At 57.6% G+C, this 22,757-nt stretch overlaps 3 protein-coding genes and 1 non-coding gene across 6 annotated transcripts in view; 3 read left to right on the forward strand and 1 right to left on the reverse strand.

Moving 5' to 3' along the window:
- DGCR8 (DGCR8 microprocessor complex subunit) overlaps positions 1–5,510 on the forward strand; it is a 34,908-nt gene extending 29,398 nt beyond the window's left edge. Inside the window, exons 12-14 of the mRNA XM_040619597.1 lie at positions 988–1,115; positions 2,414–2,527; positions 3,530–5,510. Coding sequence (XP_040475531.1) covers positions 988–1,115; positions 2,414–2,527; positions 3,530–3,613 — 326 coding nt within the window. The 3' untranslated portion in view covers positions 3,614–5,510. The remainder of the gene's footprint in view (positions 1–987; positions 1,116–2,413; positions 2,528–3,529) is intronic.
- Positions 5,511–6,070: 560 nt separating this feature from the next.
- TRMT2A (tRNA methyltransferase 2 homolog A) lies at positions 6,071–10,924 on the reverse strand. 2 transcript variants are annotated; one of them, XM_008697591.2, is made up of 12 exons: positions 10,621–10,923; positions 9,796–10,358; positions 9,426–9,534; positions 8,986–9,167; positions 8,685–8,799; positions 8,477–8,592; positions 8,288–8,399; positions 7,567–7,689; positions 7,296–7,371; positions 6,867–6,983; positions 6,656–6,752; positions 6,071–6,555 (listed from the first exon to the last, which is right to left on the reverse strand). In XM_008697591.2, exons 1-12 carry the CDS (start codon positions 10,642–10,644, stop codon positions 6,339–6,341), a joined length of 1,851 nt encoding a protein of 616 aa, XP_008695813.1. In that variant the 5' UTR covers positions 10,645–10,923; the 3' UTR covers positions 6,071–6,338. The 2 variants fall into 2 exon arrangements, with proteins under 2 accessions (XP_008695813.1, XP_008695814.1); XM_008697592.2 differs by lacking the exons at positions 8,477–8,592; positions 8,685–8,799 and having other exon boundaries at positions 10,621–10,924.
- A 287-nt stretch (positions 10,925–11,211) lies between these two features.
- On the forward strand, positions 11,212–18,722 carry RANBP1 (RAN binding protein 1). Of its 2 annotated transcripts, none has more exons than XM_040619598.1 (6): positions 11,212–11,372; positions 12,722–12,858; positions 14,706–14,863; positions 16,931–17,059; positions 17,694–17,759; positions 18,296–18,722. In XM_040619598.1, the coding sequence occupies exons 1-6, from the start codon at positions 11,358–11,360 to the stop codon at positions 18,418–18,420; spliced, it is 630 nt and encodes a 209-aa protein (XP_040475532.1). In that variant the 5' UTR covers positions 11,212–11,357; the 3' UTR covers positions 18,421–18,722. The 2 variants fall into 2 exon arrangements, with proteins under 2 accessions (XP_040475532.1, XP_040475533.1); XM_040619599.1 differs by having other exon boundaries at positions 18,299–18,722.
- LOC121100074 lies at positions 17,792–17,918 on the forward strand. Its single transcript, XR_005831804.1, has one exon. It is a non-coding gene; the product is annotated as a small nucleolar RNA SNORA77 (small nucleolar RNA).
- Positions 18,723–22,757: the final 4,035 nt, after the last annotated feature.

Consider the following 22,757-nt stretch of genomic DNA (forward strand, 5'->3'; position numbering starts at 1 on the left):
CCCTCAGGCGGGGCTGTGGGAGTCCTGCCCGCACCATCCCTGTCCTCCAGGTTCCTGGGATTGGGCTGGTCGTTTGGGTTAGACCTTGTGTTCCCCTCTTGCCACCAGTGCCCCATCCAGCCTCTGATCCCTGTGGCAGGAGGAGGGGTGTCCTGGAATGGCAGAGCCCCTAGCCTGCCATATGTGTCCCCGTGTCCTGGTGTCTGTGTGCACCACCTGCACTCTTTACCGAAATTGGTTTTTGGAGTAACCATTTTTTAAATCTTTATTTTAAAAGAAAACCTTGTACGACTATTATAAACACAAAACCAGTGCTGTGTAAATTGGAAGGTAACATTCCAGTTGTCCCTGGGAAAATCGCAGAACTACTTGCAGACCCAGGTGTCCCCGTGATCCAGCAGACACCAGTCCTCACGGAGCCACCTTCTGGAGCAGGCAGGCGGGGCGGAGGAGGGATGCTGGCACCATTGATACCCCCATGTCTGGGAAGCATGGCCAGCCTTGCTCTGCCTGGCCATAGGTGTCTCCTGGCACTCAGTGTTCTCCAGACCCACTCTGCTCCTTGGCCCTGCCTTCCCTCTGCATAGAACCTCCTCCAGAGTGCATGCACCCTCTGGAAACTCCCCTGGGCTTTCTGGCAGAGTCCCCCCCTCCCCTTTGCCTGCCGACACTCGTTGTTGCTTATCTTTGTCTCTGGAAGTGTGGAGTGTGGTGGGAGGGAGGCCTTGTCAGCTATGCCTTGGGCCTGTGCTGATTTCCTGAAGCCTCCGAGGGGGCTCTTCTGCAAAGTGGGGTTGGGATAGGTCCTGGCTTCAGCTTCGTGAGACCCGGTGCCCACTGCAGGGCTAGAACAGGTCTCTAGCCCCTCTTGTAGAACACGGCACACAGCTGGGTGGGGGCACGGCAGGTGTGCTCCTGTTAGGAGAGGTGGCCATGCTGACAGCTGGATGTTAGGGACTCCTTCTCCATGTTTCATCTTCCTTACAGGTAAGAATAAGAGAGTTGGAAAACAGTTAGCCTCTCAGAAAATCCTTCAGCTGCTGCACCCACATGTCAAGAACTGGGGGTCTTTACTTCGCATGTATGGCCGCGAAAGCAGCAAGATGGTCAAACAGGTAACTGGGCTCCTCCCCTGGGCCTAGGGCAGCCTCCATGCTTCTCATCCTCCCCCTACCCTGGAGCCCCTGTTTGGGGTCCCGCTGTCACAGGGGACAAAAAGTTGGGCAGCTCTACTCTTGTTCCAGTGCTGAATCTTGGGCTCTCTGCTGGCCATGTTGGTGACCTTGGGGGGTGGGAGGGCATTCATGCTGTGTCTTCCTCCCTGAGAAGCCTGGGCCTGGCACTGGTTGTGTGAGAAGTGCCTGCCCAGCAGGAGTTGCAGGTGGTGAGTGCTGCCAGCCCAAGTGGAGGGGAAGCTTCTGAGCTGAGCTCTGTTGTCTGCCCCCCTCCCCAGGCTGGAAGCCTTTGGATTAATTTGAGGACCCCTAGGAGCTTGAGGGGAGAGTAAGAGATGCAGGGCAGCTTGTACTGGGAGGTATTTTGGTTTTTAATTTTTCCCCTGATGTTACCAGAAATAGTTTGGGTTATCAGCACCCCAGTAAGGGGAGGGGTGGTCATTGTGGCATCCCTGAAGAAGGCCCTTGTTTTGGACTTGACGAGATGGGTGATGGAGGTGATGCTGGGCCCCTAGGGTGCTGCAAGGAGCCTCAAGATATGAGTTGCTGAGAAAACTCAGATGCACTGGAGATGAGGCTGACTTCCGCCTTTACGTGCCTTACTTTTGTGCAGCATCTTGGTCGGACTAAGATTGAGAGCAAGAAAGCCTGCTTTGGCCCATGAGTGGAAACCCTCCCGAAGTTGGAGGGCAAGGGTCCAGTCTAGACACAGCCCCAGCTTGCATCTTTTGGAGGGCAGGTGGAGTCTGACACTCCAAGGCTCAGCCGGTGTCCTCAGAGATGGCCTCTACACCCAGGAAGGTCCTCAGGACAGCTCGGTCCTGCGCTGAAAGTCACAGGGCATGCAGACATGTAGAGAGCCCTGTGTCTAGGGCTAATGGGCTCCCAGCTGGGAGGGCCAGCGTGTGCCCCATCTGGCAGCGTTCCGTTGCTGCTGGCTGAGGCCATGCTCTGGTCATTCCATTCTGAGGGTCTGGGCCATGCGAGTGCTCAGCGCCGATGGCAGGAGTGGAGGCAGCTGGGCGCCAGGGTGCCTTTGCCTCGTGAAGGGCAAAGGCCATGGCTTCTTCCTGCTGAGGGTGAGGTGGAAGTGGGGATGGCATGTGTCAGAGAGTGAGCTGGGCAGCCGTGGACCGGTCTACGTTCTCTGTGGCTCGGTCAGTGTCCTGGGTGTGAGTTGAGGGTGTGGCAGCTGATGTCCCGGGCACTCCTGAGAGCTAGGTGCCGTGCTCCCCCAGGAGACGTCGGACAAGAGCGTGATTGAGCTGCAGCAGTACGCCAAGAAGAACAAGCCGAACCTGCACATTCTGAGCAAGCTGCAGGAGGAGATGAAGAGGCTGGCCGAGGAGAGGGTGAGCGTGCGGGCTCGGCCGGCCCGTGGGCCATGGCCCTCCACACCCTTGAGGGAGGGGCGGGCTGTTGAGTCGAGGTCACACTGGCAGCTGTGGGGGTAAAGGCAGCCCGCAGGAACCGATCCCTGGCTCCTGATGCCTGTGTAGTGTTCCCTCTTCCCAGTGAGTCCTCAACACTTCCAGAGTAGATTGCCCTGTTTTTGTGTTTCAGCATTCATGACACTTGCATCAGATCACTTCATTTTTTAGTTACGTTGTAGAGCTCTCAGCCCTGGCCTCTAGTTGTGAAGGGCCTGGCTTCTGGATGTTTCCACTCAGTACCAGCTGTTTGAAGGCAGGGACAGTGCACCTGCCAGGCTTCCCTTACTCAGGGTCTTGTGGGCAACAGACTGCCATCATGGACCTCTTCCTCGGGCTCTTGGCATTTTTGTGAGGGAGGAGCACGGTTCACAGAACAATTGGACCTGGGTAAGGCTCGGTCCTGATGAAGCTTCTTAAAGCCACCCGCCCGAGGGGCTTCTAGGCTAGGACCTTTTTCAGCTATGGTATTTTTCCAGGCCTGTATAAAACCCCGAGAAGTGGTATCTGTTATCTGTTTGGCCTTTCTGGCCCAGGAGATAGATGCCTCACTCCTGCCTGCAAGTTGGAGTGGGGAGAGAGACCCACCCATGTGGCTTGTCCCTGGTGGCTGTAGGTTCGTTGGCCCTTCACTTCTGAGTATGTGTTCTGATTCCCAGGGAAGCACTAGCACGCAGTGCTCTGAGATGGCATCCCAGCCAGCCTCCTATGTGGCCCACTCCTCAGGCCTCCCCTCCCTCCACCTGGTACAGCAGAGCAGTGGTGCCTCCTACTCCAGAGGCTACCTGGCACCTGCGAGTGTGCTGAGCTCACCGTTCTCCCCACACACACACATCTGCCCCCCACCTTGGGCGCCTCTTGCCAGAGGTTGGGCTGGGCCACATGTTCCCACATCATTGGCATCCCTGACCTTTGTTCTTCCAGGAGGAGACTCGGAAGAAGCCCAAGATGTCTATTGTGGCGTCTGCCCAGCCTGGCGGAGAGCCCCTGTGCACTGTGGATGTGTGAGGGAGGCAGCAGGGTCAGGCGCGGGGACTGCCAGCTCTGCTGCCAGGGAGACCACGCGCCGCTCACTCTGCAGCCTCGGGCGTCTGATCTGAGTTCCTCCCCTGCGGCCAGACATCTGAGGCCGGGGCCAGAGGGGTGGGGCTCTGGTGCACGGGGACGGCAGGGCCACGCAGCTCTTCCTTGGGGGCCGCCCGCAGGACTGAGTGGACATGTTCAAGGATGGACTCAGCTTGCCCACACAGGTGAAAGCCAAGAGCCTGGCAATAGCTGTGGATGACCTCTGCCTCTGGGGACTTGCTGCGGACTGGTTTGATGAAGGTTGTCATGAGTGTCAGTACGTAACATGCACGGACAAGAAGTGGCAGACAGAAAGTGGTGGCCGAGTCCTGTGGCGCCCTGTGCCTAGGGCTCCCGCAGGCCACTGAAGGGGTCTGGTCAGAAGGCGCGCACTGGCACCCCTCTCCCCTTCCCTGCCTCTTGTGTTTTCCTTTTTCTCTAAAAAGGTTATAACAGGAAGGAGTAATTGAAACCTTTTTGGCCTAAAATAAACACAATTTTAGAATCAACTTTTTCAGAGATTGCAGGCAAGCCCTCAAGGTGATTCTTTTCCATTCTTGAAACATGTTGCCAGTGTGAGTATGAAGTCTGCTGGTCTCCGCCTGGCTTATTGCCCTGGCCCTGGGCTGGCTTGTGGTCCATTTTTTCCCAGTAAGTCTTAATGTCCTAAAAACACGCTTTCTTAGACACCGAGGCCCCTCACCTTTCATTGGCCTCTGGCAACTTTTTACTCAAGATTTTTGCACAGTCAAGTCCATCTGTCCACCCATCAATTTTTAAAGCTTTTATGATATTTTAGCATTTGGGAAGAAACTTTTACAGTGAGAGTAGAAGGTAGATTTGGAATCATGTAGCAGATGTAAACAAGTTAAGCATTTTAGCATGAGGATTTTAGAAGCGGAAACCAGGACCGTTCGTGTAGTCCATCCGTGCTCACAAAGTGGCGCTCCTCCCCAGAGTGGGCGCGAGCACATGGAGAGTAATGGTCTTGCCCATCATGGTGGCTGCACTGGATTTCAAGGGCACCTGCCCTGCACAGCCAGGGCTCATGGCCACCTTGTTCCTTTGAGCAGTAGTCAGTACTCTCCAAGTGGCTCCTGCAGACTGGTTCAGGGTTGGTGTGTCCCTGCCCTGAGCCTCAGGGGATGTGGGTGTGTTTGGGGCCCTGGGTTGTCCCTGAGTGCAAGGTAGTGGTGGCCAGCCGCTCCCTGTCCCTAGGGCCTGTTCGGGGTACCATGTGCTCTTTGTGCACTGTTGGCTGCAGGGGCCCACTGCTGGGCTGCATTGTCCCATTCCATGGGCATGCCTGTTCTCCAGATCCCCCGTGGTTGGTGTCAATGGCATTTGTTTTCAGGAAGACAGAATGTCGGTCTTGTGTGCCACCCACAGTGTATCCCTTCCTTACCACCTATGTGACTGAGGTTGGCTTCTTTGTTGACCTTTATAAAACAAAACCCTCAAATCGAGTTGCTGTAATTAGACACTTGCTTCTGTCTTGCCTCCTGTCTGCAGCTGTGAATAATCATTTGACTACAACTGTTTGCCCTCAGAACAGCCAGATGCGCCATTGTGAACCAAAGCTTCGTGCTCATGTTAACTAGAGACAGTGAGGCTTGCTGCAGCCTCCCCATGTCCTTCCTCCGTGTCCCCCTCCCCCCCGTGTGGGTGTGAGTGTTGTGTGCACACAGCCATGCCTTGGGGGCAGAGGAGAGGGGGAGGCTGTGCTGATGCCACCTCCACATGGCCACTAGTCACTGTGTGCCTTCCAGGCGGCGGCGAAACTATGGCTGTAAGGGTGAGCCTTGATTGTCTGAATGCATAAAGCAAAACTGTCCCAAAAGGGAATGACTGGTGTTTCTTTCTTCTAACCATGTGAGGCTGTGGGACTTGTGGACCCTCAGCTGGCCAGAACCACCCCCTTTAGTCTGCCCCACAGGGCTGAGGCGTTTGCCGGGTCACACTGCTCCTGCAGCAACTGGGCAGTGTCCCATCCTGCTGTGCGCCCCCCCCGCCCCCCAACGCCGTGGCTTCCCTTCAGGGCTAAGGGCTAGGTTGGGGATGGAACCTCCCCTCGGGGCACAGGGAAAACGGGGCAGACCACTGGGCCTCCCTGCAGGAGATAGGCCGGCCCTTGGCCATGTGCTGTACCCCACAGGTAGACCTGGCCCTGGGCCATGAGATCACATCTCTGTTTCCCTAGGGTTAAGCATAAAACCTGATGCTGTCAGCATACTCTGCTGGGACTTACAGCCATGCAGAGGGGCTGGCAGTATGCCAGTGGGAGGTGGAGGCCCAGACTTGGGCTGCTCAAAGTGCCCCGTTGACCTTGCCCCCGGCACCTGCAGTGGGGGGGGGGGGCAGAGGGAACCCTGTGTGCTAATGAGTTTTCATCACAATAACTTCAATAGTTTAGCAACTTTATTCTAGCCCTATATCCCAACCCAAAAAGAACTGGAGGTGGAAGGGGTAGTAGAGGACAGGCTACAGGAGCCTAGGGTCCACAGGGACGACAGATGGACCTTGAGTGTGGTCAGCCAAGTGTCGTGCCCTCTAGGTGCTGCCTAAGCATCCTGAGGCAAGGCAAAGACTTGGGGAACCCCTTGGCTGCCGCCCTGGTGATAAAGATGGCCCCATTCTGAAAGAGCAAAGTTTGTAGTCCTCCAGGGACCTAGCAAGAGGCAGCAGCCCCAGTTTCCTGTACAGTGTCTGAGGGGGGCCCGAGGGGGGGCTGGGGTGCCAGGGCCCCTGCGCCATTGGGGTGCTCCACCCTCTCAAACAAGAGGAGCATCTCACAATGCGGGGTCTGCGGGAACAGGTCCACAGCCACTGCCTTGACAGGCCGGAAGGGGGTGCCCTTCACCCGGTTAGATGGGGCCCTGCAGAGGCTGTGATGGGAAAGGATTATCAAGGTCAGCCACATGGGTCCACCGGGTCCCCAGTCCACCCTGTCCCGGGGCCACCCCAGGCCCCCCACTTCACACTCACTCCACAAAGTTGCCCATGGCCGCCCGGGGGTTGCAAGAGACATACAGGAGCCGCCTGAGGTTCTCAGCTCTTCGGACAGCCAGGATCACTTTGGAATCTGAGGAGGTCCGAAGGGGATGGGCATCAGGCCTGAGGCTGCGCAGCCTGGTGTGCCACCCAGACATCCCCGCCCCAGTCTTCCCCACGACACTCCCAGATGGAGGCCACTTACGTAGGCCAGCACGGGGCGGGTCCAGGATGGCAACAAGCTGCTGAGAGGCCAGTCTGCTCACCAAAGTGGGCACCAGGTCCTCAGCTCTCCCACAGTGGAACTCCACATTGGTCAACTCTGGACATGGAACAACAGCCCTGTCACAGGGGACCCAGGACACCCTCTCCCCACAGGGCCTGCCTGGTGTATTGAAGTCCCTGGCCAGAGGTGTCTCAGGAAAGCCCACTGGCTAAGAAACCTCCTCACCCTTACCCAGCTCTGGCATCCTGGGCACACAGTTAAGTCCATACCGTAGGAGCCCCTTAAGCACCCTCTGCCCCTCACTCCACCACGGGCCCTAAGAACCATCTGGTGCGTCCCAGGTGCCGTGCTGAGGTACGCAGCAGGAGTATCTGCTGCCTGCCCACTGTGTGCAACGCTGGCTCTCACCATTGTCTCGGGCGTTCACCCGGGCATCTTCCACAGCCTCTTGGCACAGCTCAATCCCCACGACTCTCTTCACTCTCTGAAGCCAGGAAAGGACAGACTCATGGCGCCCCACCCCATCCCACAGACCTCTTAGGGAGGGGAACAACGGGAGGCACGTGGGGAGTGAAAAAGGATCTGAAATAGGCTGGGGGGGTCATTGGGGGTCACGAGGCAAGTGACAACACGGGTGGGGTGGGGAGAGGGCATTCTCAGGCGGGGCAGGAGGACTCACCGGGGCCAGTGCCAGGCCAATGGTACCAGTGCCGCAGCACACATCCAGCACTGTGCTCCCTGCATCCAGCTGGGCCCAGTCCTGAATAACTGTGTAGAGCACCTCCGCCGCCAGAGTGTTTACCTGGAGGGCAAGCCAGCAGCTTCCAGAAGGTCAGCGGAGCCTTACCACCCACGTTGGCCTCCCCTCCTGCATAATCCCCCGCAACCCCCAAGCACTTGGATTCCTTGGGCACTCTTCCTGCCTGGGGGCCTCCACAGTGCCTCTGTGATCTCATCCCTGGGTCACTCACCCTCTTCCCAGGTCTCCAGATCCCACCCCTCCCCCCATCTAGCCATCTGAGTGCTAGAGGCCCAGTCCTCAGACTGACCCTCAATCGCATCATACCTGACAACCTCGCCCAGTCTCCTGTATCTAAACAGCAACTTGATGCTGATACCCCACCTCTCACCTCTCTTTGAGTGCCAGAGCTCACACCAGAGCCCTGGCATCACCCCAAGTCTTATTCCTACCCCACAAATGGCCCTCCGAAGGGCTGTCAGTGAATCTAACAGCAAATGATCTTTTTCCTACCTTACAAGTAAGGCTTGTGGCTCTCCCGCCTGGACGTTCTCCCAGCTAATCCTTTATCACTGCCCTAGCCCACTGTCCCCATCACATCCTGACATCATGTCAGGCTTCCCTCCATGTGTCCTCGTGATCCCCAGAAATTTGGGGCTACCTGGAAGAAGGCGTGAGGAGAGATCCGGAAAGTCAACCCCAGTAGGTCCTCGTGGATGCACCGGTCTCCAGCCACGTGCTCCAGGGGCAGGCCCTCCTGGCTGGGAGTCTTTCTGTGGGTGGTAGGGTAAGTCCATCAGTGTCACCAGCCCTTGCAGGGACCCGCCCCACCCCTACCCAGGTTCCTCACCGCTGTCCCTCCTCTACAAAGTAGAGGCAGGTCACCCCAGTGGCCTTGCCTGGCCCTGCCATGAAGTGCTGCGCCAAGGAGGCCTTCAGCCCAGCCAGCTCCTCAGGGCCCAGTTTCTGGGTAAGCAGTAGAAAAGGCCTTGTAAGGTTGCGTCCCAGCTCACTGTGGCCCAGACACCCTCCCCCAGGAGGGCCACCCTGCCTGAGACCTGGGGGTGGAAGTAGACAATGGCCATGGCTTGGCCACGGCGGCTGGTGCGCACAGTCAGCTGCTTCCAGTGGCCCGAGTACGTCTCTGGGTTGTACGCTGAGTATGGAGTGGACCTGTAGGAGCCATGAGTGGCCCTGAGTCCCCCAACATCTGCCAACCAGGATGTTAGAGCAGCATCCCTGCTCTCTCTTCCAGCCACACCCACCAGATCACAATTCCAGAATCCCCCCAGGCAGACCCTCTGCTCCCAGACCACCTCAGAACTTCTCAGGGCCCCCAGCCCAGCCATTAGCCCTCACCGGATGAACTCCTGGAAGGCCTTCGCCACCTGCTTGGTGGCCCCAGGGATGTGCACGGTGTCAAAGGGGGCTGCCACAGCACATGTCCCGCCCTTGTACTTGCCAAGCCGACAGCCAACTGTGTTGTCTTCCCCGTCCACCCCGATGCCGACCAGAAACTCACACTTATTACGATACTCGGTCTGCAGGGAGGCAGAGAGACATGCCCGACCTTACCCTGGCTGTCCAACACTCATGAGTAGACAGAACAAATCAAGTGAGAGATGGTGGTAAGCGAGAGGCTCCAGTTCCCCCACAGGAGATGGGGCTGAGAACAAGTAACAGTCGCATGATGAGTACCAGGAGTAAATGCAAAGGAGCAAAAGGGATGGTAGAGATAAGCAGGAAGAGTTCCTTTAAGAACATGAGATGAATTTCTGGCCACAGAAGCCGGGCCTGACCTGCTGGGGTGATGGCCTAACCCCCTCCAGTGGGCAGCAGGCCTTGTTGTGCTTGTGCCTCTGTGAGAGTAGCCAGGGTAGCAGGGCGCGGTTGGTGCTCCCAATTTCCCTGCAGGATAAGGTGGGGCCAAGGTTGGACTCAGTCCGCTTCCCCCGCAACCATCCCCAGCCATTCTCCAAATGCCCAGGTGTCTGGGCGCCTCCCTCAGGACCTCACTATCTCCACTGATTATACATTGGTTTTACTCGCTAGCTACCCAAGAGACCACGCAGACCCGGAGGATGTCCGTACAGGGCACAAGATGGGCTGAACAAGCATAGAGCCGAGCAGAGCTCTGGGGCCAAGGGGGTGATCTGCACCCACACTCACTTGGCGAGCTTCTGTAGCACCTGCTCACACTCCAGCCGCTTCCGCTCAAGCTGCTCAGCATAGGGCACGGTCCAAAGAGGGGTCACTACATCTGCGATGCATGTGGTCGTCGGCTCACCCTCATCCTCCCGCCGCCTCTTCCTGGCCATAGGATCAGCCTTGGGCCTGGCCAGGCGCACGCTGAGTGGGCGGCCCTTCCAGAGGGCACCGTGCAGCACACGCAGGGCCTTGTCCCGCTCAGCGGCACTGCGGAATGTCACAAAGGCGCAGGGAGGTTGCCCGAAGAGTTTGGTCTTATGAGGCTGCAGGCCAAAGCGGCCCAGAAAGCGTCGTACATCACTGAAGCTGGCATGGCGGGGTACGTTCTGCAGCTCCAACTTGAAGATCTCCGAGGTAAACAGGTCCTCCCTGATGTAGCTGTAGAGCCCAGGCTGAGGCACGGACTCTGAGGCCGCCCCAGCCCCCCCTTCCTCCTCCTTGTCTTCCTCGTGGGGGGCTAGGGCTGCAGAGCTGCCCTGGGCACTGCTGCTGTCCTGGCAGCAGCCCTCCATGGGCACAGGGCCCTGTGTGGAAACAGACAAGGGCTGGGCTGAGGGCTGGACCCTAGAACCTGAACGCCCCAGGCCGCCTTGCCCCACACCACGACCTCCATTAGTGCACCCTACGCCCAGCCTCAACCCCGTTCCCTTTCCCCCTCTCCCAATTTATCCCCTAATCCCACGTTTTCTCCCAGTGGTTTCCTACCCCGCCTCCATCTCCATCTCCCCCGCCCCCTCTTCCTCCATTTCCTCCTCCGTCTCCCATCAAGATCTCCCTTCACTCTACTTCGTTGTCGAGCTTGTCACTCATCGTTCGGTCCGTCCGCTGCCCGGACTGGGGCCCCCCACGAGGGCCGCCTCCGCCGCCCGGTCCTGGGCCTGGCACACGGGAGGCGGGCGCTCAGAGGGCGGGTGCAACGCCGCGAGGCCGCTCGTCGGCTCCGCCCCGGGGTGGGGCGGGACTCGAACCCTCGGTGCTCAGGTTCGGGTCTCGGGCATGGGGTACGCCGCCCGCCCGCCAGGGGCCCGCGCCGGCCGCTCGCCTAGCTCGCCGCTCTCCCCTCAGCCAGCGCGTGCAAACAAGGCCGCGCGTCTCTATCATCCTGGCTTCCGGTGACGTCATCGCCACGCGCCAGCCCCGACCCCCAAGCCCCTTCGCGAGCTCGAGGGGCGCGCGCCGCCGCGGGGCGGAAGTGCGCGCGAGGGCCGCCGGGAGTGCACGCTCCCTTGTCGGCCGGGCGGGCCGGGCATGCGCCGCGGGCGTTTTGGCGGGAAGCGCGGGGCGGGCTGGACAATGAGAGTGTCCGCCGTGTGAGCCAATAAAGCTGCACTGGTTTTGAATCGCGTCGCGTTTCCCGCCGCCGGGGTCAGGGGTCGGGGTTCGGGTCGCGGGGCGGAGGGAAGAGCGGGAGGGCGGGAGGCGCCGGCGCCAGACGCGGAGGGAAGGAGCTACGACCAGCCGCCGAGAGGCCGCGGAGCCAGCGACGACCGAGCCAGCCGAGCCGCCGCCGCCGCCGCGCCCCCATGGCGGCCGCCAAGGTGCGGCTGAGCCCGGGCGGGGACTGGGTGGGGGCCGGGAGGCCGAGGCGGCTATCGGCGGCCACGTGGGCGGCCCGCGCCGCGGCCGCCAACCCCCGCTGGCTTGCGGGCTCGGTGCCTGCGGGGCCTCAGGGGCGCGTGGTCGGAGCTTAGGGTAGCTCGGCCTGGGGCCTTCGGGGCTAGGGCTCGCGATGCTTGGGGGCGAGCGGGCTCGGGGTCTGCGGGGCGCCCGCGTGACCTTGGGGCGGTCCCAGGTGGGGCCGGGAGCTCCATCGGGGCATGGGGCGGCCCGCAGCCCGGGCTTCTTGGTCTCTAGTTCACTTCGCTGCTCGCCTGAGACGCGGGGCGGGTGGCCGGTTTCCTCCGGCTCGGCCCACTAGCAGGCTTCCCACCAAAACCGTGCGTCCCTTCCTGCCGTCGCCTACGCAGGACTTCATTCATTCTGTTCTCACGTCTTGAACCGCCACAGGCCTCTGTAGCGGAAGCTCGCGTTCCAGCCGGGTGGTGGGGTCGTGCAGCACCGACCCAGGGTCGGGGCGGCTTTGTTGATTGCGGGCATCTGCTCGGGTTGAGCTGGCCTCGGCGGAGCCGCAATGCTGTTCAACCAAGGAAAGCAACGAAGCCTCCTTCTATATGTTCTTTTTTGGCTCGAGTCTGGTAGTAAAGTCTCCCAGGTTTTACTGGACTACACATCACCAAACCACGTGTTTTCTAAGACTTTAACCTAAAATATGATCCTCTGTGCCCTGTAGTTTTCTAAACTGGATCAGAATTTTATGGCTCTTATTTGTACGATTTCTGTCGACGCATCAACTTTCTGATGTAAGATAAAATTGCTGACAGAACTGTGAATTCAATGTAAATACTAGCAGTTGGGTAGCAACTTTTTTGCCTTCTACTAACAAGAGCACAGATTTTTTTTCAACCAGTAAAAATTCAAAGGGTTGCTTTTTGACGAAAGGGTGGCACTCTCCTTAAGGCTCTCTTCTGTCATTGTGTCTTTTAATCTTCACTTAGCACGTCATTATCCACATTTTACAGGTGAGGAAACTGAGGTGCAAAGTGATGAGGCAGTGTCTCTTTGGCCAGTAGGGGGCCCAACTTTAGGGGCCCCAGTCTGACTGTCCACACATGTGATTGATGCATCTGGGGAGGGTGCTGAAGTTCAGCATCTTACTGCACTCAGTGTGGGTGCAAACCTTTCTTTGTGTGAAAGACTGTGGGCTTAATCTCTTGCTTTGGGATGAGGCTGTTCACTTGGAGGGATTGCCCACTGTGGGCACTGCGGAGCTCTGGGTGGGGGCCAGGCTCTGGGGCCAGCAGTCACCTCTCTGCACCTCAATCCACAGGACACCCATGAGGACCATGACACCTCCACTGAGAATGCAGATGAGTCCAACCACGACCCCCAGTTTGAGCCTATAGTTTCTCTTCCCGAGCAAGAAATTAAAACGCTGGAAGAAGATGAAGAAGAGCTTTTTAAAATGTAAGTAAGCTCATGTTGCTCCAGATATAGGAATCTTTAGTGTAAGATTGAAATTATGGTTTTTATGGGTGTCAGGGTCTCAGCCTGGCTTTTAGTTGGACTGAAGCTGAAGAAAGGGCTTGGAGTTGTGTGATGACTAATCCTATGTGGAAATCAAGGCTGCTGTTAGAATCCATTCATTGGATAACTCTTCACTGGGTGCCCCTGCTTCTGGTGGCCAGTGCTGTGGGGAGCGGTGTACTTTTCCTGCCACTCTATCCACAAAGGTGCATCTTTACAGCCCCCTTAGCTACCTCTAAGACTCCCATGCACCCTTCCTCTGGTTGAACAGGGTGTCTCTACCATTTTTTTTTTTCTTTTGCGCTATGGACTCTGGCATCTTGAAGTTTGTGAACTACTAATTCGGTGTTCTTAACGCACAAAATAACACCTGGAATTATATGTGAAAGTGAATGGTGTTAGGCTTACCAAGATTACTTTCTAAAAATTATTCTATGCGGGTTTTCTGGCATCTTCAGTGGGAAGCTATAATGGCAAGGGACATTTTTAAGTCTCTGGCACCAGCCGTGTGTTGAGATGTTTGTGACAAAATCAGCCCTGCCGAGACTGACCTGTAGCCTATACTCAGAATCACAGGAAACACTAGACTCTGTTACAAGTTAATGGAAATAGGCTGGAGTGTTTTTCCTGTCCAAGCTTGTGGAGTCCCGTCACACACCACCCCCCGCCAAAGCAGATTCCACCCAAGAAGCCAGATGAAGGTTTGAGTGCTTTCCTGTGAGTGGGGGGGGCAGGAACAGTGACCCCTCCCTCCAAGTTAGGCAGACTGGGGAGGGAGAGTCACATACATCCCTTTGGTCTCAGAGAGTGGTGGGCGTGTACCTGAAGACACTGGTTCTCCACATCACTTTGCCCAGAAATGGTACAATAGCCAGGGACTCGTTCGTCCCAGGAGTGAGGACTGCTGCTGGTGCTGGTGCTGTTACTTATACACACACACACACACACACACACACACACACACACAGGGCTGCGAACTGGCAGTCCTGGACACAGGCCCTTCCTGAGGGTAGTGAGGCCAGTGTCAGGCCTTTACGTCTGGGCCCTTGGGCTCCAGGTGAAAGCTCTGGTGGCATCCTTGTGAGGGCACTGTCTCCCTTAACAGAATTGAGCTTGGGGGAGAGAGCAGAATGTTGTGCAGGAAATGGATCAACAGGGCTTGGGTCTGGCGGGGAAGGAAATGGAGGATATCAGCCTAAAGTCAGGACTGCTGGGCTCACCATTTGGGCTTTGGTGCCTGGCTGGGCCCAGTGAGGTGCTGCTCTGGGCAGGAAGGCAAGGTGTTGGGCCAGAGACTGGCGGCCTGAACAGAGGTCTGTAGCCCCTTCTGTGGGTTTGGGGGCCAGGGAAGCACAGGGGGCATCTCACAGCAGAGGGAAGGGCTGGCCCTGTGGAGGGCAGGAGTCCTCGACGTCCACCTGCTTCCATGCTACCCCTGTGGCCCTTTGGGACACCAGGGGCTCCCCTGCACTGTGATCACAGGCAAGCCCAGCGTACTCAGGGGGGGTATCTTTGCTGAGAAGTTGGGTCTTTCTGTTGGAAATCTCTTTTCTTTTTTATTTCATTATTCTAAGTAAAAATTTGACGTCTGTTGTTGTCTTGCTCTTTTGGTAAATTTTTGACTAACAGTCCTAGAAGGGCAAAGGAAAGGACGTCGTCTGTGGAGACGCTGGATACGGCCATTTTTTCAACGCACAGACCACAAGAGTTCTTTCCAAGCCAGCTTTTAACTGCTTATTCCCCTCTCTGTGCCCATCTAAGCTCTCTTTCAATGGCTTTTCTTGAAGGCGGGCAAAGCTATTCCGATTCGCTTCAGAGAACGATCTCCCAGAGTGGAAGGAACGAGGCACTGGTGACGTCAAGCTTCTGAAGCATAAGGAGAAAGGGACCATCCGCCTCCTCATGAGGAGGGACAAGACCCTGAAGATATGCGCCAACCACTACAGTAGGTGGCCTCTGCGTGTGTGTTTTCACGTCAAGTCCCACACGAGGATGCCTTAGGTCTTCGGGCACGTTGCCTTCAGTGCTGTACTGGGAGCTTGGGGTTACACTGGGACGCGGGGCGCGTATTCATGGTGTGTTCTGAACTTAAAGTAGGAAATGAGCTGTTCCACATGCTCCGAACTCAGCAGACTTTCAGAGAAACTTCCAGCATACCGGGTGTGGAGTCCAGGCAGATAGGACATGACAGGGTGGACACAGAGCCCCAGTGTGGGCTCGGGACCATGAGGTGCCTGCCCGAGGATTGGGCAGTGTCATGAGGACATGTGCTCCCGCATGTATTTGATGTGCCCAGTAGGAAGCCTTCCCACTCTTCGGTTTGTTTTGTGCCTGCAGAGTGTCCCCTAAGGAGGACACAGAAGGGAAGAGGGGTAGGGGGAGAAGGTGGCTACCTTATTCTTAGGTGCCTGTGAGACCAAACAGGTAGTGGGTGGTGACAGGCTGAGGCCTTTGGACAGGTGTGATGCATCAGCCCTGGGCTCAACATGGTGGGGGTGGGGCTGGGGTCTGGGAAAAGCCACACCAGGCCTGGCCTATAAAGGGGCGACAGTAAGTCCCCCACCATAACAGTCTCTTGGCTTCTGGGTTGTCCTGCAGTGCGTGTGTATGCGGAAGCAGACATGTTTTGGGCTGCATTCCTGATCCAGTGCCGGGTCTATGTTACTGGGTAGAGTGCATGTCTGGCAGGGCAGGACCCCTCATCTGGGCACACAGGGTGACCAGGCAGGAAGCTGAGCAGAACAGCCCTGGAGGGTGATGTGGAAGGATGGGGCGGTTTGCAGAGACCCTGAGGGTTGGTGCAGAAGGGCGTTCATGCCCTTCCTTTTTTTCTTAAGATTTTATCTATGTATTTGAGCGAGAAAGAGCAAGCATGAGTGGGGAGAGAGGGAGAAGCAGACTCCCTGCTGAGCAGAGATCCTGACCTGGGGCTTGATCCCAGGACCCGAGAGCATGACCTGAGCTGAAGGCAGACGCTTAACCAACTCAGCCACCCAGCCGCCCCTTTCGTGCCCTACCCTTGTGAACCCCCCCCCCCACCTATCTGCTATGGCCCTTGGCCTCCACTCCAATTTGAATCACTCCCCAGGGGTCTGCCTGACACCCTATGCTTCTTCCAGAGCCTTGTCAGGTCACTGGGTTGTTTCCAGGTGGTAGGTGGGTTCTGGGCCTGGTGCATATCATAGACCCTGGATGTGCCAGGTGGGTGGTGGCAGGAGAGGCCATGGCACCTCTGGGGGTTTGCGAGGTGTCTACATGGAGATGGGGTGACTGTTCCCGGTTCAGATGGTCATGTGTGCTTGGGGCTGGGCATGGGCCGGCCCACATCTCTGGAGACCTCTGCCAGGGGTGCAGGGGCACAGCGGTGGGTGCGGCATTGGGGGTGCTCGTGTTCTTTGTGCAGGCTGTCTCACTTTTCCACCTCGGGGCTGCGCAAAGCCTGAGGACACCGGGGTGGCTGTGCCTATTCCAGGTCATGGCTTTGTCTTCCATGATGTAAGTCACAAGGCCCACAGTGTGCGCTTCTATTGGCTCGTCCCCCAGGGTCCCTGGACAGTGTCAGAGTGGTTGCCCTGGTCTGACTCCATGCCTTCCCCGGGGGAGGGGGGTGTTCACCCTGCTTACGGTTTCTGTCCCCCACCTCCCAATGGGCCAGGTCTCTGATGGTGTGACTGAGCGGGGGCACAGCCACGTTATGGGGGCTCCACAGGAAGGCCTAGATGTGAGCGGCTCTGTTGGTGCTGGAGCCCTTGATCCAGTGGAATTGGACACTTGCTGAGCTGTTCTCGGTCGGGGAGCAGGCCACCCTGTTTCCAGATTTAGGACAGTCTTGTTTTTAAGTGTACACGAGGCGTTTGCAAACAAACATGTTTAAGATGTGTATCCCACGGGACTTTGTTTAGGCCTGGCTGGTTGACCCCAAAGTGGGACCTTGCGTTGGCAACCAGGGCATTTTGTGGCAGGGAGGCCTTGGTGCAGTTGACGGGACTCTCACATGGCTCCTCTTCCCCAGTCACACCGATGATGGAACTGAAGCCGAATGCAGGCAGCGACCGTGCCTGGGTCTGGAACACCCACGCTGACTTCGCCGATGAGTGCCCCAAGCCAGAGCTGTTGGCCATCCGCTTCCTAAATGCTGAAAGTAAGCAGAAGGGTGCTGGGCCCCGGGGACTGCCTGACTGCAGCCTCCCGTTTGACATTGTAGCTTTGGAGGGGGAATTGGTAGTGCCTGGGAAGTGTGTGGTAGGGACTGGTCCCACCCTACTGTCTGCCGCTCCCTCGGGGGAGGGATGCAAGCCCTGTGGTTCAGCCGTGTGCTCTCGAGGCCTCATCTGGGCTCTGAGGCCACGAGCAGGGTCTTTTCCCTTTTAACCTCAAAGGGGGCTGGGCATCCAGTCTGTCCAGGGCAGGCATGTCCCTTTCCAGCCCTGATTGTCAGAAGTGCCCACTGGGCCTCGGACGTGAGTGGAGAGCAGAGTGCCAGGCAGGGAGGCCCCTGCCCTTGCTTGTGCACGGCCGCCAGTACCGTGTACTACTCTGCCCAGATTGTCACAGAGTCAGATGGAAGGACACAGCCCAGCATAGCCACCAGTCTCAGGAGGGACTTAAGAAACAGTTACTGCTCAGTCTGGGTAAGAGTGAGCCCAGAGCTGTGTCCTTAAGTCCGAATTGGCCATGGGATGAGCTGGTTGTGAATCTTGACTCTTCACACCCTCCAGGACGTGTCCCCTTCACTGCTCAGGGACCTTAGGAAGTCTCTTCTCTTCTTCCCACAGATGCACAGAAATTCAAAACAAAGTTTGAAGAATGCAGGAAAGAGATCGAGGAGAGAGAAAAGAAAGGTGACATGGTGTCATGGGTAGGGGACTTCCTCGCAGACTCACTCTGCATCCGGCTGCAGCCCCAGGCGGGTGCTTTTTCCGTCTGCCACAGAAACATCCCGGGGTGCTGTGACCACCTCGACCTGTCAAAGGGTGATACAGACATCTGGGGACACAGGGTGCTTCTTGGGGAGTGAGCTGGCCACCAAGGCCCCCAGCATGTGCTCTGTGGCCTGGCCTCACAGCACCCAGCCTGGCGGTCCAGTAACGACATCTGGGTAGAGCCCATGGCCGAAGGGGCCTCAAGAGGTCCTCGTCGTCACCTGCTTGTTTGGGGCTCGATGATGGGTGCCATAGCAAGTGACCCTACATATCTGAGCTCCCAGACTCCCGTCCCAGGCATGAGCTCTTACTCATTTGTGTGCCCCTGGAGGCTGGCGTGGCCGGCACATGGTGAAGTGGCCTGTCTTGTGGTCTTCGCCCAGGGCCATGGGAGGCGGGTGGGCTGTGGAGAGCGGTGCTTCTCGGTTTCCTTACTGCGTCCTCCTATATCTTAGCAGGGTCGGGCAAAAACGACGACGCCGAGAAGGTGACCGAGAAGCTAGAAGCTCTCTCCGTGAAGGCGGAGAGCAAGGAGTCGGAAGATGCCGAGAGCAAGGCTGGAGCCGAGGAGGAGCAATAAGCCGCCTCCCCTTGTTTTCTCTTCCTTCCGTTCTTTTCCTCCTTTTTCTTTTTTTAAATTTTGCCCTGCCCCTTCTTTTCAGTTTGTTTTTATTCTGTTTTGTTTTTACAAGGGACTTTATATAAAGAACTGAATTCCAACATTCAGGTTGTTTTTTTTCTAAGTTTTTGCCCTATTGAAGAAGACTTCAGAAAATCCATTCCCCAGTCATGAAAATGTACTGTGCTCACTTTCTTTTCCATAGTGGAAACACTTATTTATAGTCATCAAAAATAGTGAATAAACGACACATTCGAAACCTGCACGGAGGGCAGGACCGTGTATGCGCCGGCCCCGTCCTGGGAGCCCTGTGGGTGCCCTGGCTCCGGGGTGTTGGGGCAGTGCTGCGGGGCCCACTTGCTGCCACTGGCTCCGCCTTGGGCTGGGGGCTGCTCTTGGCCCCTGGGGCCGTGCTGTGTCTGCAGTGGGGCAGGTGTGCTGGCTGCGGCCATGTGCTGCTGCCTTCTGGCAAGGAGTCGGTAGGCTTTTGTTGTGTCTTGCTGTTGTTTTTTTTTTTCTCTGCGGGAGGGAAATGAAGGCCACCAGAGTACCTTAGCTTTTCACACAGGAAGGCCAAGTAGGTTTCCAGGCTTTGGCCAAGGCTGTGTTTGGTTGGCCCTCATTCCTGGTGGAGGGATAGGCTGGTCTCATAGCTCACTTGTTCAGTCTGGTGCAATGTGTGAGGTGGGGCTTGGCCCCACAGCCCTCATTGGATACCCTGCTGCCATCTCCTACCTGCTCACTCGTGGCATCTCCATCTGGGCAGAACTGTGGACATCTGCATTAGCTTTAAATAAAGGGACATTTTCAAGAATACAAATGGGTTAGTGCCATTTGGGGCTTCTTCTTGTAAAATAAATTGTGTCTGAATGTTGTTCTAAGTGGGGTAGAAGGGTTTTTGGTGCACCAGCAGGCTTTTCAAAGCACATGGTCACACATAAGGTGTGTCCTGGGAGGCCAGTGGGGCTGGGGAGTGTGGCCATACTGCCCTCCAGTGGTGGGGGGAGCAAGTTTGGACCTGGCCCTGGAATGGATTACTGTCACTCTGCTGTTGGTCATAATACCTGCTGGAGGTGCTTTACAGTGTGGCCAGAGTCTACCAGCCGGGCCCTGCTCTTCCTGACATCTCAGTGTTCTGTGACCTGTGTCTGGTTCCAAACCTCAGGTCCTTGTTCCCTCTGGGGGAAGCACCTCCAAAAGACGCTGCTCTTTTTTTTTTTTTTTTAAAGATTTTATTCATGGACTTGACAGCGAGAGAGGGAACACAAGCAGGGGGAGTGGGAGAGGGAGAAGCAAGGCTCCCTGCTGAGCAGGAAGCCCGACAAGGGGCTGGATTCCAGGACTCTAGGGTTACGACCCGAGCTGAAGGCAGACGCCCAACAACTGAGCCACCCAGTCACCCTTTTTAAAAAAAAATTTTTTTTAAGCCAAACTGCAGACTTCACTGGCCAACATTGTGTCCTGGCAGCCTTAGGCCTCTACAGACACAGGTCTGGGTGCTCTTGAAGTCCTGGCACAGAGGCCCTTCCCACCAAGGAGGGACATTGAAGCTTGTGCACCTTGCCTATCTTGATGAATTGGAATTTTGACATAAAGGACGGGTGTTGCTTTCCCATGGGCCTTTTTTGGATGCATTGATGTATGAAAGGCTGGCCCAGGCTTGATCCCTCAGGGAAGGGCGGTCAGACACCCCTTTTACTTAGCAGAGAATGGTTGTTGAACATTGTTTTTGCTTTGGGCTCCAATACAAGATAAATCCCACTTGATATGAAACCCCAGGCTGACTTCTTTTCTCTTGGGTGTTGAGATGTGTCCCCAAGGGGGGAAAACCCTGACGGCAGGGTAGGCCCCTCAAGATGGCTGGGGAACAGAGCTGTGCTGTGACCAGGCTACACTACAGGTGGCTTGCTGACACTGCAGAATGCTGCAGAAAGGGAGACATGCAGTCCTGACGTTCGGTCCCACTGCGATGAGCAGGGATGCCAGTGGGGCCTCTCCCATGCGCCTCAGCCAGCGTGTTTTCAGGTGGGTTCCTCCCTGTGGCACAGAGGCAATGGTAAGCCATACTTGAGGTGCTGATGGTATTAGGGATGAAATGAGAGGTGAGATGATGTACCCTTCCATTCCAGGTCAGTCCATTGGGCTGCAGGTTAGGCAAGCTTTCTGCTCTGCTTTCCTTTTCCCGGGGATCTTAACTCCTTAGGGGGAGGACTCCTGGGCCGGCGGGCTCACTGGGTCTCCCCCTGCTCTTCTCACCTCCCCCCACCCAGGACTCCCCTCTGCCCAGGAAGTCTGCAGGAGGCACAAAGCACCCTTTTTTTTTTCTTAAAGATTTTATTTATTAGAGCCAGCGAGAGAGGGAACACAGGGGGAGTGGGAGAGGAAGAAGCAGGCTCCCAGCAGAGGAGCCTGATGTGGGGCTCAATCCCAGAACGCCGGGATCACGCCCTGAGCCAAAGGCAGACGCTTAACGACTGAGCCACCCAGGCACCCCAAAGCACCCTTTCTTTCATGACCAGCACTTGGCACTCCACCGCTCTCAGCTGTCCTGATGCCCCTACACAGACCTGGAGTCAGACTTGGGCCTGAGCCACCATTTGGGAGCCTGTGGGGAGGAGACCCTCCGCATGGGTAGGCCTGCATCCAGAGGCTTCCAGGGGCCTGGGGTCCCAGTGCTGGGTTGCAGAAGGGCAGGAACAATGGCAGCCATTGGGTGAGGTGTGCTTTGGCTGGAGTCTTTGTGAGGCCCCTGGACCTTACATCTCCAGGCGCCGAGGCTATCAGAGGGCTGAGGCACCGTGGGCAGAGGTAAGGAGGTGTCTGCTCTTCACTCACTTTTGTGCCCTGAGCCTGCCACTCAGTGCGAGGGTGCTCCCCCAACCCTATGCTGAGGCCCCCAGAAGTGGGCTCCCCACAGAGCAGAGGCTACAACTGGGGTGTGATGGGAAAAAGCCCATGACCGTTTCTACTGTCAAGCAGCTGTACGAATGCCCCAGTTCCGGCCCCCAGCCCAGGGTCTTTTTAATGGCTCACAACCAGCAGCCTGCCAAGCTGGGGCTGGGGCCTCCACCAGGCCCACGTACAGGCAGGGAGGGGCTTCCAGGACAAGGAGCCCTAGGGCCTTTGGCAGCATGGCCTGAGAAAGTGGCCCCTGGGCAGCAAGGGATTCTGGCCGTAGAGGAGCAGGTGCCCAGAGCCAAGGACGGTGGACCGCCCCCCCCTGGATTCCCACCTGGGGAGGGCGCTGATGGGTCTTGGTTTCCCAGCAGAGGGCCCTGAGGCTGTGTTGGAAGGAAAAGAGACTTGCCAGTCCTCACTGTGGAGGCTTCAGAGCTTGACCCAGGTCGCAAACTCCCAGAGGTTCTGCACTGCTCTGCCTGGCTGCTCAGCCTGTTCTGTCCACACTGCAGCCAGGCACTGCAAAGGCTCAGGTCCACCTTAAGCGGGCAGCGGCCGCGGAGCTGGCGGGTGGGATTTCCTGCAGGAGGTGGGCCTGCCCACAGGCCTATCCCAGGCAGGGGCAGGATGCCCTGTGCTTCCCGAGGGGCACTCCACCCTGCCTCTGGGAGACTGAGGGGCTCACTTGACCCTAGCTAGCTCTCCCACCTACACACACTCCCAAACCTGCAGTTTGGGCCAGGAAGCCCGAGAATCCAGAGCCCCCTGCCCTCCTTACCGTGACCACTAGCTGGACTCGGTCCAGTCGAGTGGCCCGAGGACTGTGAGATGGGCAAGAGATAAACACTGAAGGTGCCCCTACAGTGTCACAAATTCTCTACCCCCATGAATGCCAGGGGGGCTCCAGATGAGAGAGGTCTGGCCCTATTCGGGATTAGCATGGAGCAGGGACATCAACCTGACCCCAGGGACAGGCTCCGAGGTGTTAAGGGAAAGGTCTGTGCACACAGAGGCCCGGGAGGGGACCGACATGCCACTGCGCCAGGGCCTGCGGGCTGGGAACAGGGGGCCTGGCGTTCTCCGCGGTGTCCACTCGGTGGGCCAGCACTGCAGGTGTGCGACGACGGCTGCGTGGCTTCAGAGTGCCGCGGGCACTCGCCTGGCCCGGACACCAAGGCGAGGAGCGGCCGCGCCGGGCCCAAGGTCCTGAACGCCGCGCCAGAGGCCAACGCCGGCGGGGCCCAGGGGGCTCGGCGGCTCCACAGGCTGGGCGGCTGGCACCCAGCGCCCCCGAAGGTGGGCGTGGGCCGGGGCGGGGGCCGGGCGCGGGCCGGGCGTGTCCGCAAGGGGTCCCAGCGCCGCCCCTCCCCGGTCCCGCCTCTGGCCCCGCCCCGGCCCCG

The sequence above is a fragment of the Ursus maritimus genome, unplaced genomic scaffold (assembly GCF_017311325.1).
Source record: "Ursus maritimus isolate PB19 unplaced genomic scaffold, ASM1731132v1 scaffold_33, whole genome shotgun sequence".
Lineage (NCBI taxonomy): Eukaryota > Metazoa > Chordata > Mammalia > Carnivora > Ursidae > Ursus > Ursus maritimus.

Excerpts from the sequence above, each read along its gene's own strand:
- TRMT2A (XM_008697591.2), bottom strand. The coding sequence starts at position 10,644 with ATGAGTGACAAGCTCGACAACGAA. Across the intron at positions 7,690-8,287 it reads CTCCTCACGCCTTCTTCCAG|GTAAACACTCTGGCGGCGGA; the intron begins GTAGCCCCAAAT and ends CTTGCCCTCCAG. Across the intron at positions 6,556-6,655 it reads GCCATGGGCAACTTTGTGGA|CCTCTGCAGGGCCCCATCTA; the intron begins GTGAGTGTGAAG and ends TTCCCATCACAG.
- RANBP1 (XM_040619598.1), top strand. Across the intron at positions 12,859-14,705 it reads GAAGAAGAGCTTTTTAAAAT|GCGGGCAAAGCTATTCCGAT; the intron begins GTAAGTAAGCTC and ends CTTTTCTTGAAG. Across the intron at positions 14,864-16,930 it reads GATATGCGCCAACCACTACA|TCACACCGATGATGGAACTG; the intron begins GTAGGTGGCCTC and ends CCTCTTCCCCAG.